Genomic DNA, 13,067 nt, shown 5'->3' with positions numbered 1-13,067 from the left:
GAAATACAGCAATGACCTCTCAGCTAAGGAAGCGGATCATAGTGGTCGGGATTGGGTGAGTATTCTTCTTGTGAGAAAATACATTTGAGCTAAGAAATTGATACAGAGGTGCAAGCTGTTCCGGAAAGACGCTTCTCGCCAAACATCTTCGACGAGCCTTGCCAAATGGCACCAACATCATCCATCAGGACGACTTCTGCCCTGTAAGTAGCTTGAGAGCCTGACACTACTGACAAATCAGCCTGAAGAGAAAGTCCCTTATTCGGCACAATATCCTGATTTGCAAGATTGGGATGATCCCGAGACCTGTATAATGTGGTCAGAATTCCGCTCCATCTTACGACAAGTACGCCAGACAGGTCAACATGGAGGTCATCCATCACATGATCATCTCAACAAGCAAGTAGAAGTGGGAATACGGGAAGCAGTCTTCTCAAAATGGGAGGATCGGTTTCACAAATATATAAACGAACAAAGAGATCAAGGGGTTGAATTGATATGGTATATCGTGGATGGATTCGTACTGTACTGGGATAAAGTAAGTACTGATAGGACGAGCAATTGCTGACCCAATCAGGATGTTGTCGACAATCTGGATGTGAAGATATTTCTGCGAGTACCGTACGATACCCTGAAGGCTAGACGGGATGAGAGACAGGTTTATGTGTTGCAACGTGAGTTCAATCCATTCGTACTTGGGACTGATAATCAGATCCTGATGATGCGGCAGACGGCGGTGTATGGGTGGATCCCCCAGGGTATTTCGAAAAGATTGTATGGCCGGGATACGTAAAAGCTCATAGTAGTATCTTCGAGGAAATTGAAAAGGGACCAGTCAAACAGGAATGGGCAGATCGTCTGCGTGTAGTCCAACCTGGAGAAGGGGAAGAAGGGATGACTTTGGCGTTCAACGAGGCATGCGAAGCTGTGTTGGAGCAGTGTAAAGCGGGCGCTGGATCGTTCATTTCTGCATGACTAGTATAGTAGACCATCTAGATGTATATATCTGGGTAACATTCTCAGCGGTGTATCCCTCAATGTGAAGGGGCACGAATTGAGAAGCTGTAACGACGCCCGGTATACCTAATTGTCCAAATTGATCTAAATGTTAGCCTAGTCAATGGCAAGGCAGTACTCACTTGATCCGCGGACAAAGATATCCTTGTTCGTCACGATGACCTCGAAATCTACCCCAAGTCCCATCAAGCGGATGTCTTGCTCGTCAAAGGAAATCTCCTCGATATCCCCTTTAAAAGGCAGTATATATGCCGATCCAACTTCTGTAATTATGCCCAGGCGGTTACCAGATCCTGTCGAGATTTTGAGCGCTCCCACTGCTTCTAGATCTGGTATATACTCTAGCTGAACGGGATTCGTTGATTTGACGAGGTGAGGTGGAAGCGATCGGACGTCGATAATTTCGTACAGCATTTCTGCTAGTCCGCTGACATGCACAAAGCCGCGAGACTCTGTTGCAAATAGCTTGAGACGTTTACTCAGATGCGATTCCTGGTCCGATACCGGCAAGCCTTGGATAGGGCCAAAGGCATCTCTATTGACCATCAAATCGTCGAGGGATTCGTACCGGAAAACGTCACAGTCTGGAAGATCAACGTTGGTTAGCTCAAGATAGGCGATTAAACACTCACTTTTGCAGGCGTATACCGTGCCAAGACCAGTCATCACAACGTCGTCCCATTTTTCAGATGATTCTGCTGCGTTTGATGACTGGATCTGACCCGTTTCCAACAGAAATGCCACTGGTTCGTCATTTCCGATTATACGCTTGACATTGGCTTTGATCGAAAGAGAGGTATCGTTGTTGCAAATGGTGAGCGGATCTGCTTCAAAGGGTCAGTCGTAGTCAGTATAATGCAGCACATCGACCTACCTGTACCGATGGTACAAGTCCAACTAGTCCAGCATACTTTACTAGTCTTAAATTTATCAGATACATCTGTAGGAGCTCTTATGACCGATGAGCATGCTGGATCCAAATTGCCGCATAGATTATTGCCAAACGCAATATATCGATGACCAGAATTGACACTCATGAGCCTACTTCACCATGTAAACGTTGTTGAAGCTGAGCTTGACTGCTTGACATTTACAATTACTATGAACTTGACTGCAAACAAAAGTAGGCATAGTAAAAAGCATGTCTTATAGTAAGCAGGAGGTGTATCACCTCCACATATCATCTATATAGTATATATATATAATTGTATGTTAGATTCCGGCCAAGACCGCCTGAGAATGCTTAAATGAGATACCTATTCAAACTGAACATCCACCCTGACGCACGATGAGTATGGCTGAACATATAGTGTCATCGCTATCATCATTATATTGTTAAATGTATTATCCCATTCATTCACCTCTCCTTTCATCCATTATACATGCAATCACAATGGTCAACGCAGACCCAAGAATATCCGATTCAGAGCTCGCTCAAATCAACGCGGTGAGTATATATACATGTCGAATTCGGCTGACAATTAGGCCGCTGCCGTTAGATCCTATGGTGTAGATCCACGAATGGACTACCGGACCGTATCAGCAGTTAACGGGTGAGTGATTGAGAACGTTGCCATCGCTGATATCTTAGTCCTTTGGTTGTGCTCGATAACGTCTCATTCCCCTCATACAACGAAATTGTTCAACTTACCCTTCCAGATGGAACAACTCGAGGAGGTCAAGTCCTCGAAGTTAGTGGTAAAAAGGCTGTCGTTCAGGTATTCGAAGGTACTTCCGGTGTAGATACTTCAGCCACCCGTATCGCATTTTCCGGTTCGTCAATGAAACTCGCTGTATCTGAAGATATGTTAGGACGTGTTTTCAATGGTAGTGGTAATCCAATTGACAATGGACCAAAAGTATGGGCAGAGGATTACCTTGATATCAATGGTGAGTTTTAGACGTTGTTGGACATTGCTAAAATGTTCAGGTTCTCCTATCAATCCATACTCTCGTATTTACCCGGAAGAGATGATCCAGACAGGTATCTCTACCATTGATACCATGAACTCTATTGCTCGTGGTCAAAAGATTCCTATCTTCTCAGCTGCTGGTCTTCCTCACAATGAAGTAAGTTTCTAGAACTATGATCCTCGCTAACTAACCCCTTAAGATTGCCGCCCAAATTTGTCGACAAGCTGGTCTTGTCAAGCGACCGGGAGCTACCAAAGGTGTCCACGATGGTCACGAAGACAATTTCTCCATTGTCTTCGCGGCCATGGGTGTCAACATGGAAACCGCTCGATTCTTCAAACAAGATTTCGAAGAAAGTGGAAGTATCTCCAACTCTACTTTATTCGTCAATCTTGCTTCTGATCCAACGTAAGTTGCACCCCAATCCAAATTCTGCTGACAATATAGTATCGAACGTATTATTACTCCTCGTCTCGCTTTAACTACCGCCGAATACTTCGCCTATCAACTCGAGAAACACGTGCTTGTCGTCATGACCGATATGTCGAGGTGAGTAAACTATTCCAAAGAACTTTGCTGACAGTCAGTTACGCCGATGCTCTTCGAGAGGTCTCCGCTGCTCGAGAAGAAGTACCAGGTCGACGAGGTTACCCCGGTTATCTCTATACCGATTTGTCGACATTGTACGAACGTGCTGGTCGAGTAGAAGGTAGAAATGGGTCAATTACTCAAGTTCCAATCTTGACAATGCCCAATGATGGTAAGTTGTTAACTTGATTGAATACCGCTGACATGCAGATATCACCCATCCTATTCCTGATTTGACTGGTTATATCACTGGTGAGTCTACATCTATCTGATTGTCGCTGACATGCAGAGGGTCAAATCTTCGTTGATCGACAATTGCACAACCGACAAATTTACCCACCTATCAATGTACTTCCATCGCTTTCACGTCTTATGAAGAGTGCTATTGGTGAGAAGCTTACCCGAAAAGATCACGGAGATGTCTCAAATCAATTGGTAAGTCTCATACGAAAGCTCCTTCGCTAATACCCCTTTAGTATGCCAAATACGCTGTTGGTAAAGATGCTGCCTCAATGAAAGCCGTCGTTGGTGAAGAAGCTCTTTCTGCCGATGATAAACTTGCCCTTGAATTCCTCGATCGATTCGAAAAAGAGTTTGTCGGCCAAGGTAGTTACGAAGCTAGAACTATCTTTGAATCATTAGATATCGCCTGGGACCTTCTTAGAATCTTCCCCAAGGAATCTCTCAACCGAATCAACCCAAAGGTGAGTTTAACTGTCTGTCGAGCTCCGCTGACATCAACAGATTCTCGCAGAATTCTACTCTCGAAAAACTACCAAGCAAACCGAGGAGAAGAAGGAGGAGAATCTCATAGACGCTTAATTGTATACATAAATTGTTTGTCATGTACGGTATTACTTTCTGGACTCGATAGTTTCGTCTAATTTGACTGTCCTTTCCCATACTTCTTTCGTCAACTTTCCTTCAGGGTATGACAACGCCATCAATCTAGCCAATTTCATACGCCTCTTCAGCGTCGCTTCCGCACTATTGGCACTTTCTCTCCTTCCTTGTACGAACGCATCTTGAATGATCTCCGCAACATCATCGGGTATCTCTAACTTAGCTGAATGTCGAGCAGAAGATGCGGTTGCGAGATATGCCCGCAACTGTGGCAATGCGGCTTGTGAAGTTATATTGTCGTTCCCATTCACAGGTATATCGATATCGACCTAATTTGATTTCAGTTATATTCATCACAGTGTTTCACTCACCGGCAGCAGACTCTTCCCTTGACTCAGCACAGATACTCTGATAGCGCAATCCATCTTCAGTCCATCCATATAAGGGTATTCATACCTCACCCTTTGCTCAACCATGCACTCTGCTAAAGCTTTCAAGTTCTTGACCGCTTTTTCTTCCAACTTGCCTCCACTGCCCATAGCATCTTCTTCTACAATCAATACTGTCCCTTCCGACAGCTGGAGCAGTCCTGCATCAAGTGACGATGAATCGGTTGATGAAGGTAAGAACGGATGCGAGTGAAGCAGGTCTATCGATAAAGGTAGGTTTACCACTCTGGGCGTAACTTCTCCTATGACATTCGCAAAGTTGGCTGTCGCTGTTTCGTCTTTCCGTCTAAAGTTGATCGACAAAGTACCGAGTGGACTCATTGCCACAGGTCTTGATGCCGGTGATGATATCAACAGCAATAGCAGTAGCTCTCCCGCTGTACGATCTGGAGGACTGAAAGCTCCTGCCAAAAAATCCACCAAATCGTTTCTATCCGGTTCTATTGCGTGATCATTTGCTTCATCCACAATCTTCATCACGTGTATTGTGGGTACGACTTCTGCACTCTCTGGTTCGTTTGAGGGTAACGGGGCGGTCGACAGGATACCGATGAAATGGTGAGTGGAAGCTGGCTTGAAAGCCACATCATCGTATACCTAAACTATTAGTAAAGTTCGTTTTTCAACCACACTCACCTTGATCAAAGCGCCGATATAATCCCCTTTTCTACCAGGCAAGGGGTATTTTGCATGAACAGAATCTGGCAGTGGATTTATGCCATCTTCCCGAACTTCCTTATTGGTCCAAGCTTGTGCTCCTGGTATTCTGCAGGATCAGCTATACTCGAATATCGATAAACTCACTCAACACCCCATCCTACCCAACGTTCTCTAAGTTTAGACCAATCTACCTCCCCCTCTACGTGCTCTCCTGGCAGATACACCTCCATTGGGTAGCCCGTGTCCTGCAGCAAGCACTGGAAGGATACCAAAGATAGCGGCTTGGAGGATTGCCCTAAGCGAGGAATCTAAAAATGTAAGCGTATTACATTCAGCAAGATACTCACGCTTGGGATATCGGCTAATTGCCCCTTGATCTCGTTGATAAGATCCTCCACATTTCCATTGTCACCCTCATGCTCTCTGTGAGCTGTTCTGATGATATCTTCCAAGTTTGACATTATGTCTTTAACGTGGGTATAAATGAAGAATTGACCAAACCCCAAGAACTTTCAACATTACATATCATAGCAGACGCGTCGAGAACCACAAGTGTAGGTTTACGTAATTCAGCTAGATTGACAATAATTCTGCCACGCTTCAACCGCTCCTTCGCTGCTTTCTTGTATCGTCATCAACTTTCATCTATAATTCTTATCTATATTCCCTTCTTCTTCCGCTCAACTTTCAATTATATAACCGACACCCCTCGTCTGCAAAGATGGTGAGTGACTGGGCCTGAACTTAGACAATGGCTAACACTTGTCTAGTCTGTCGCGCAAACGTCCAAACCCGTTCCTGTAGAAACTCAACATGAGGATATGATAGTGCGTTCATCCTCTCCAACATCAAATCATTGCTGACAAAACTACAGCATGATGCTCAACTTGATTATTACGGTAAACGTCTCGCAACATGCTCCTCAGATAAAACTATTCGTATATTCAATGTAGTCAAAGGTGAAGCTAAAGGCGAACCAGTAATCCTCAAAGGGTAAGTACTCCGACGACGAATCTTGCTAACCTCTGTCAGTCACACCGCCCCAGTATGGCAACTTGCATGGGCACACCCCACATTTGGATCTCTTCTCGCTTCCTGTTCATATGATGGTAGAGTATTTATCTGGAAAGAAGTAGGCTCGGGTCAAGGCAAAGGTAGCGGAGGGGAGCTGCAAGATGGGTGGGAGAGAATAAAAGAACATACATTGCATAGCGCAAGTGGTGAGTTTACTTCGTGTATGCTCACGCTAACGATTAGTCAATTCTATCGCCTGGGCTCCTTACGATCTCGGACCTATCCTTGCATGCGCTTCAAGTGATGGCAAAGTTTCGGTCTTGAATTTCCAAAGTAAGTTTCTATGGATCAGATTCCCGCTAATTTACCAGATGATGGGTCCACCGATGTTTCCATTTTCCCTGCTCATGGAACTGGAGCAAATGCTGTATCATGGGCACCTTCCGTCGTCTCAACTACAGCACCAGCTACAGGCAGAGCTCAACAAGGTCAATCATCCCTTTCACCGCAAAAACGTTTTGTCACCGCCGGATCAGACAATCTCATTCGAATTTGGGGATACGATGAAGAAGCTAAGAAATGGACTGAAGAAGAAGTCATCAAGGGACACGAAGATTGGGTTAGAGATGTTGCTTGGGCACCAAATATAGGTCTTCCGGGAATGTACATTGCATCAGCTTCACAGGTGAGTATGCGGCAGCGCGACTTGAGCTGACAATCAGGATCGAACTGTTCTCATTCATACTCGCCCATCTCCATCATCGCCATGGTCTTCTACACCATTACTGCCTAGTTTACCCAATTCTCAAGACCCTCATTTCCCTGATGCAGTATGGAGGGTTAGTTGGTCACTGGCTGGGAACATTTTAGCCGTCAGTTGTGGTGACGGTAAAGTCAGTCTATGGAAAGAAGGATTAAGTCAAGGCTGGGAATGTGTATCCGATTTTGCTAGTTAAATTAATTATATGTAATCATGTGACTTTCTGCATCAAACAGGCAGCATTTAATTTCCATATCTATAACACATCTCTACTACTTTGTTTTACACTTTCCTTCGCCAATTGCCCCCTTGCTTTAGTCTTACTCCGAATATCATTAAAGCACTCAACGCACTTAAACCTCCTGCATAGAAGATCGCAGGTCTATATGCTTGATAGCCAGTATCCGGACCGCCAAAAGCCTGTAAAAGATACCCACCTATGGGTGCCCCCAGGAAACTGAAATAAGTCAGCAACGTTCAGAGCGATTTGTACTTACTATCCCGGCGCCCACAAGGAAATGATCATACTGAATGCTACTGGTAAATCGATGTCGGTGAAAGTCGATGAGACAACGCCGGGGATGAGGGAGAAGAACCCTCCAGCACAAAATCCGTTAACGACGGCGAAAAGAGCGCTATAAGGTCATCAGCATATCTTTGACACCATGTGGAACTTACAGAGGTCCAACATCTCCAGCTATTGGCCAAATCACCAGCGTAGAAATCGCGTTCATCGCAAGACACAAATATAACGAGTTTAAAGATCCGAGCCATCTATCTGCCATAAAACCCCATCCTATTCTTCCACAAGCCGAAGCAAGGTTAAACCCTGCTAACAGGCCTGAAGCGGCTCCGGAAGAAAGACCGATGGATGTCGCGAATATAGGCAAAAAGAAAGGTGGACTATACATCAGCTCGATTTGTTTTACTGGTTCCACTCACACATATAGTGGGAACAGGGCGACTGCGCAACCAAATAAGACCAGGACGAATCGGATATCCTTCAAAAGTGTCAAATTCACATATCGATGACGCTTGCCCTTGTCCGCGGTTTGAGGTACAGGTGACAGGTCTGGCCGAGGCTTCAACAATATGGCACAGGGGAGATTGATAGCCATAAACATCAATCCCAGAGTTCTAAATGCCCAGGGGATGCCAACACTTTTAATGAGCCCATTGGCTATTACCGAGATGACTGCTCCACCGATACCACTGCCTGCATATACCAGACCGGTGGCTAGATTCCTCTTACGCAAGAAATAACTAGATGGGAGAGTTGCTGCACAGAAAAAACATAGAGCCTGTCCAAAACCGAATACTAATCCCTGGACAGGTCAGCTTTCGTTGCCTTGGAGTATACCACTCACTTCAGTTATTAACAAGCCTGGTACGGATCTAGAGCAAAAGCCTGCCAAAATAGGTCCCAGTCCAGAAAGTATTGCTCCTACAATACCGACATTCCGGTTTCCAAATCTGACAACCAAGGCAGATATAGGAATAGCTAAAAGCCCTTCTAGAACACCCTGTGAGGATCCAATGAAAGCGAGGGTAGATGTAGGTGCTACATGGGCAGCGTGTAACGCGTCTTGGAATATCCCCCAGGCATAAATACCGCCTAGAGTGGTGAAGAAGAAGCAGAAGCAATAGAAGATTTGCAGCCATGCAGCGAGACCCCCATCCGGATACGCATCGAAGGCTAATGATAATCAGCACCACTTCGATTGTGTCTGATACATACCTGGTGCGTCCGGTCGAGGCTCCAATGAAGTTCCATCTTCTGCTGTTTGTGTCTGATTTTCGATCACGCCGCTGACTTCTATAGACCTGGTTTCGATTTCTTCGTCTTTTCCGGCAGGCTGACCGGAAGGTTGGGCGTTCGTGTCATTTTGATCAGGTGCATACCGTCTTGCTTGTAGCTCTATAAGCTCACTCATTATTTGATTTGCGCAACGGGATATGGAAGATTGAGATAGCTGAGATATCTGCTCTCAGCTTATATCGATGTTTTTTATCAAGTCGATGATTTGGATAAAATATATCAAGTCGATAAGGGAGATATAGCCTACTGTAGCTGTCGGGGGTAAGATCATACGGTTACAGTATGATGATAATGGTACCTGGCCCTGACTCGATTAAGTCGAGCGAGCGGCTAATAAATTTATAATTATCGGCTAAATGCCTAATCAATTCCTCGTATCTGGGACTCACTGTTGAGTCATCTCACACTGATCATGCCGAAAACTTAGCATCCAGACGACATAACATAGCCCAAATTACCGAAAAGGCCTGTGTTGCGAATCTCACAAGCGTTCTGTTTCCGTGAGGTGGTAGCTATCGCTTGACGGTTTGATGTCATTCTCGGTCCATAAGACACTATGATCCCTGTATTTCTAGCTCAAGATCCCGCTCAACATCGTTTACAGCTTATGCTAATCTCTTTACTTGTAGATCTTTTTGCCTTTGTAAACTACTTTCCAGCCATAGCTGCTTGCAACGGACTGAATCAATGCTTAGAAGAGGCTTGTTCACGCCATCTTGTGCCTACAATCTGGCGAATGTTAACTGTTTGGTGATCGCTTTCCACAGTGATCTCCCTCGATACGTGATCCACCGGACCCCTATGCAGGGTAACTGATCCCTCTGCTCTCAACTGGACTTCGATGATCGGTTGATAAGCCTTTCCGTAATAATGTTCTTCCTCGAAGGGTTCTTCCCACAAAGGAGTTTCGCTTTTGTAGTCTATTAGAACATTACGTCGGCACCCACGTAACGCTTTTACTCACTCTGTTGGTCCGCGCTGGCCTTCCCCCAGATCTTGAAAAGAGCAAACCCGACCGCATCAACTATCTTGCTCCTTCGGATGTAACTCCTTCCCAACCTTCACATCACGCTAGCGCGGCTAATGTTTCTTTAGGTGCTGCATGATTCTACCTCGCGCATATTTTGATAGACAAGAATTGCTTTCTCGGTAGTCTCAAGAGACATCGTACCTACTTCCTTGGCTTCCCAGGAAATTTCATGATAAGGAACCATACTTACATTTTGACTTCCGCTTTTCAAAGCAGAAATGACCCGTTGTCGTTTTTCAAGATCTTGTCAACCAATCACAATGATCAACGACATGTTTTGCGAAGAGCGTCAATGATACAAGGAGCCTGCTAAATGAAGGCAGGCAGTAAGGGATATAGAGATAGGGCGAACGATATTGTTGAGCGGTGTCGGGACTAAGCGCACCAGTGTATTTAGTACCTTTATACTTGTATCCACTTCTCCTTTCTTCTTCTTTCTCTTTGATGCATACATCTTGTCATCGCTTATACTGGACAGTCGGAACCTAAATATACACTCGGCTTTGGGTGGGTAAATTTGTAGCGACGATGACGAGTGTAATTTCTAAGAGATGACAGAGTACGGAATGATCACAATATGAGACTCAAAGGGGATCAAGAGACAATGCAGAATGCTGATTGATGTATATATAGGCACATCTAGGCTTCAATTTTTGTAACAGAAATAGAAGACGAACCAGAGATACCTTCCATTCTTCAACTACACCCTGAAGAAGCAGACAATAAAGGTATTCAATTGAGAAAAAATAGCCTACAAAACGTCATTTTCCACTTGTCTCAGATCGACTTTAGCCATGCGACTGGGGACAATACTGTAATCAAAGGGCAGCTGTTGAATCTAGAGTTAGGGGATAATTTATGGAGTCCGGGTGATACGTTGCATGAGATGAGCTGATTGTCCACCTAAGCTGCAGGTATATCTGTCTCGTCTCGCAGCTTACGGGGATCAATTAAAGCTCTAAATCATGAAATCATGGCAAGATCTCATGGCATATTGTCATATATCAAGATAAGTTTGGATTCATAAGTTACATGGAAAATTCCTAAATGTATACCCCTGATATAGGTAGCAACATGGAGAATTATTGACCTATAACCATGTCTTGATAGCGGCTTCTCTGGCAAGACACATCTCCTACAAAGCCCAGTAGAAAAGAACTTCAAGTCTCTTTCTGTCTTCTGTGGTGAACAAGTGAATACCACTATTGAATGCGGAGTAGCTAACATGATTTCATGATACATATGTGCATCCGCTGGCCACTCATTTAAAGACTGCAAGGTAAATGAATATCATTTGTAACGGTGGGCATGCAGCTTGTGGCAGTTCATCGATGACACAGACAGGCGAAGGAGATATCTTCTCACTGTTTAAGTCATGAGAGGTAGAAACATTTCCCTGCTTTGCATAATGCAGCTATCTTCCTTCATTCTCAAAGCCACTTGTCATCTCAATACATCGCTATCACGGAACAAACTGTTACCGTCAGGATTTTGTTCCAAGTCTAGCCGAGAATGATAATTTCTACTGGACATCTCTTCAGACACCTACAAAGTGACTAAATTATGATTGATACTTCAGGTCGAATATGCAGATTGACCGGGCAGATTTGTTGAAGAAACAGGGTGCAAGTCCAGATTGACTAATTGAACGCGAGTTGTATTGACATTTTCCCAGATGGTCAGGCCGACGCTCCCGCGCATAATAACAGCACATCTGGCCCAAAAACTATCTGCGACATGGCCAGCTTGTGCTGATATCACTGTTTTATCCTTTCCCCAGATGTGATGGACAGTTCTGAAAAACACTCAGGGATGCACACGAATACGTAAACCGTTTTGAAGCATAACATGAGCTTGTTATAGGAGCAATCATGGAACATCAGCGCAGCATCATTCAAGCAAAGTACCTGGAGTGCGCTCAGGCTAAGCTTGACATCACCTTCGTGTCTGCCAGCCCTGAAACCACAATTACAGCGCAGAAAAAGACAAACATGACCTATCATTTTTCTATAGTTGGGGTCCCAAGCTAACGGATCCCAAATTGAAATGGACCGTATCGTTGTCAAATCTACAGCCAAAGGGTAGGTACTGGCCCTTCACTCGGTGGACACACATAGCACGGAGATGAAGGATGGGAATAGATACCAAGCTGTCAGTGTCAATTGGGGGGTCCTAGACTCTACCTTTGATGTATCAACCGCCGAATTACGTAACTTTACCCTTATTATCTGTGATCAATATCGGGATAAAAAGAAGGGATCTAGAGAGGACAGACTATTCATGATACGGTGGGTAGTCAAGACGAAAACAGCTGAGAACATAGATGGAAAGTCCCCAAAGTGATAACTTAGTGAAATTAAGGAAGTCATGATTCTGAGGCAGCAATGATTGATGTCCGCTTGGAGGTAGCTATGTATCACTAGAAACTTGGTAAAGCTGATGAATTGCGGTTACTGACATCTCAAGCAAATTGCTAATGTCATCAAACATTGATTATTAGAGTACAAAGACAATGTCACTTGTATATATATAGACTGTCGATGTTTTTGGTTCATGGGAAGAAAGTGGATTTTGGTCCTCATAGAAGTTTTTTTCCCCAGGAGGTCAGATTTGCCACCTAAGATCGTGCTTCCGAGTGGCCTGTTGTGACACCTGAGGATTCATAGACACTTCTTCGAGACTCCTGATATACTTCTTAGGCATGATCCTCAGATCATGTTTAATCCATTGTCGAGATCTTCTACAAATACATTTGATAAGTTCACACGTGTATATACTCCCAACACATTCTCTTATCGACTTCTCGTATCCAAAGAGTCTATTACAATCTCTCCTGGTGGTGTCTCATCAATTGAGACAGATAGAAAGTGATAGTCTACAAGCTTGAGTATAACTTGTCGGACTTGTGGAACTGCTCAAAAGTATTGCTTACAAAAGTTGGGGCCTTTCGTATCACTCAATTCGCCACTGGTC

At 44.4% G+C, this 13,067-nt stretch overlaps 5 protein-coding genes across 5 annotated transcripts; 3 read left to right on the top strand and 2 right to left on the bottom strand.

Annotated features, from left to right (window-relative positions):
* Positions 1 to 11: 11 nt before the first annotated feature.
* Positions 12 to 975, top strand: L201_006805 (uncharacterized protein; the record flags this gene model as incomplete). The annotated part of the gene is made up of 5 exons (XM_066222523.1): positions 12 to 55; positions 107 to 203; positions 356 to 538; positions 605 to 674; positions 731 to 975. 5 exons carry the CDS (start codon positions 12 to 14, stop codon positions 973 to 975), a joined length of 639 nt encoding a protein of 212 aa, XP_066078620.1.
* A 1,435-nt stretch (positions 976 to 2,410) lies between these two features.
* L201_006804 (uncharacterized protein) lies at positions 2,411 to 4,341 on the top strand (the record flags this gene model as incomplete). Its single annotated transcript, XM_066222522.1, has 9 exons — positions 2,411 to 2,464; positions 2,531 to 2,570; positions 2,677 to 2,907; positions 3,002 to 3,087; positions 3,131 to 3,339; positions 3,519 to 3,691; positions 3,809 to 3,867; positions 3,996 to 4,125; positions 4,274 to 4,341. 9 exons carry the CDS (start codon positions 2,411 to 2,413, stop codon positions 4,339 to 4,341), a joined length of 1,050 nt encoding a protein of 349 aa, XP_066078619.1.
* Positions 4,342 to 4,373: 32 nt separating this feature from the next.
* L201_006803 (uncharacterized protein) lies at positions 4,374 to 5,932 on the bottom strand (the record flags this gene model as incomplete). Its single annotated transcript, XM_066222521.1, has 5 exons — positions 4,374 to 4,691; positions 4,734 to 5,384; positions 5,448 to 5,569; positions 5,616 to 5,628; positions 5,819 to 5,932. 5 exons carry the CDS (start codon positions 5,930 to 5,932, stop codon positions 4,374 to 4,376), a joined length of 1,218 nt encoding a protein of 405 aa, XP_066078618.1.
* Positions 5,933 to 6,192: 260 nt separating this feature from the next.
* L201_006802 (uncharacterized protein) lies at positions 6,193 to 7,441 on the top strand (the record flags this gene model as incomplete). The annotated part of the gene is made up of 7 exons (XM_066222520.1): positions 6,193 to 6,195; positions 6,242 to 6,298; positions 6,346 to 6,464; positions 6,585 to 6,691; positions 6,857 to 7,170; positions 7,317 to 7,324; positions 7,384 to 7,441. The coding sequence occupies 7 exons, from the start codon at positions 6,193 to 6,195 to the stop codon at positions 7,439 to 7,441; spliced, it is 666 nt and encodes a 221-aa protein (XP_066078617.1).
* An 86-nt stretch (positions 7,442 to 7,527) lies between these two features.
* On the bottom strand, positions 7,528 to 9,179 carry L201_006801 (uncharacterized protein; the record flags this gene model as incomplete). Its single annotated transcript, XM_066222519.1, has 6 exons — positions 7,528 to 7,702; positions 7,758 to 7,880; positions 7,924 to 8,148; positions 8,203 to 8,570; positions 8,613 to 8,941; positions 8,984 to 9,179. 6 exons carry the CDS (start codon positions 9,177 to 9,179, stop codon positions 7,528 to 7,530), a joined length of 1,416 nt encoding a protein of 471 aa, XP_066078616.1.
* Positions 9,180 to 13,067: the final 3,888 nt, after the last annotated feature.

Source organism: Kwoniella dendrophila, chromosome 9, assembly GCF_036810415.1.
Source record: "Kwoniella dendrophila CBS 6074 chromosome 9, complete sequence".
NCBI classification, from domain to species: domain Eukaryota; kingdom Fungi; phylum Basidiomycota; class Tremellomycetes; order Tremellales; family Cryptococcaceae; genus Kwoniella; species Kwoniella dendrophila.
This window is presented reverse-complemented; position numbering and strand designations above follow the sequence as displayed.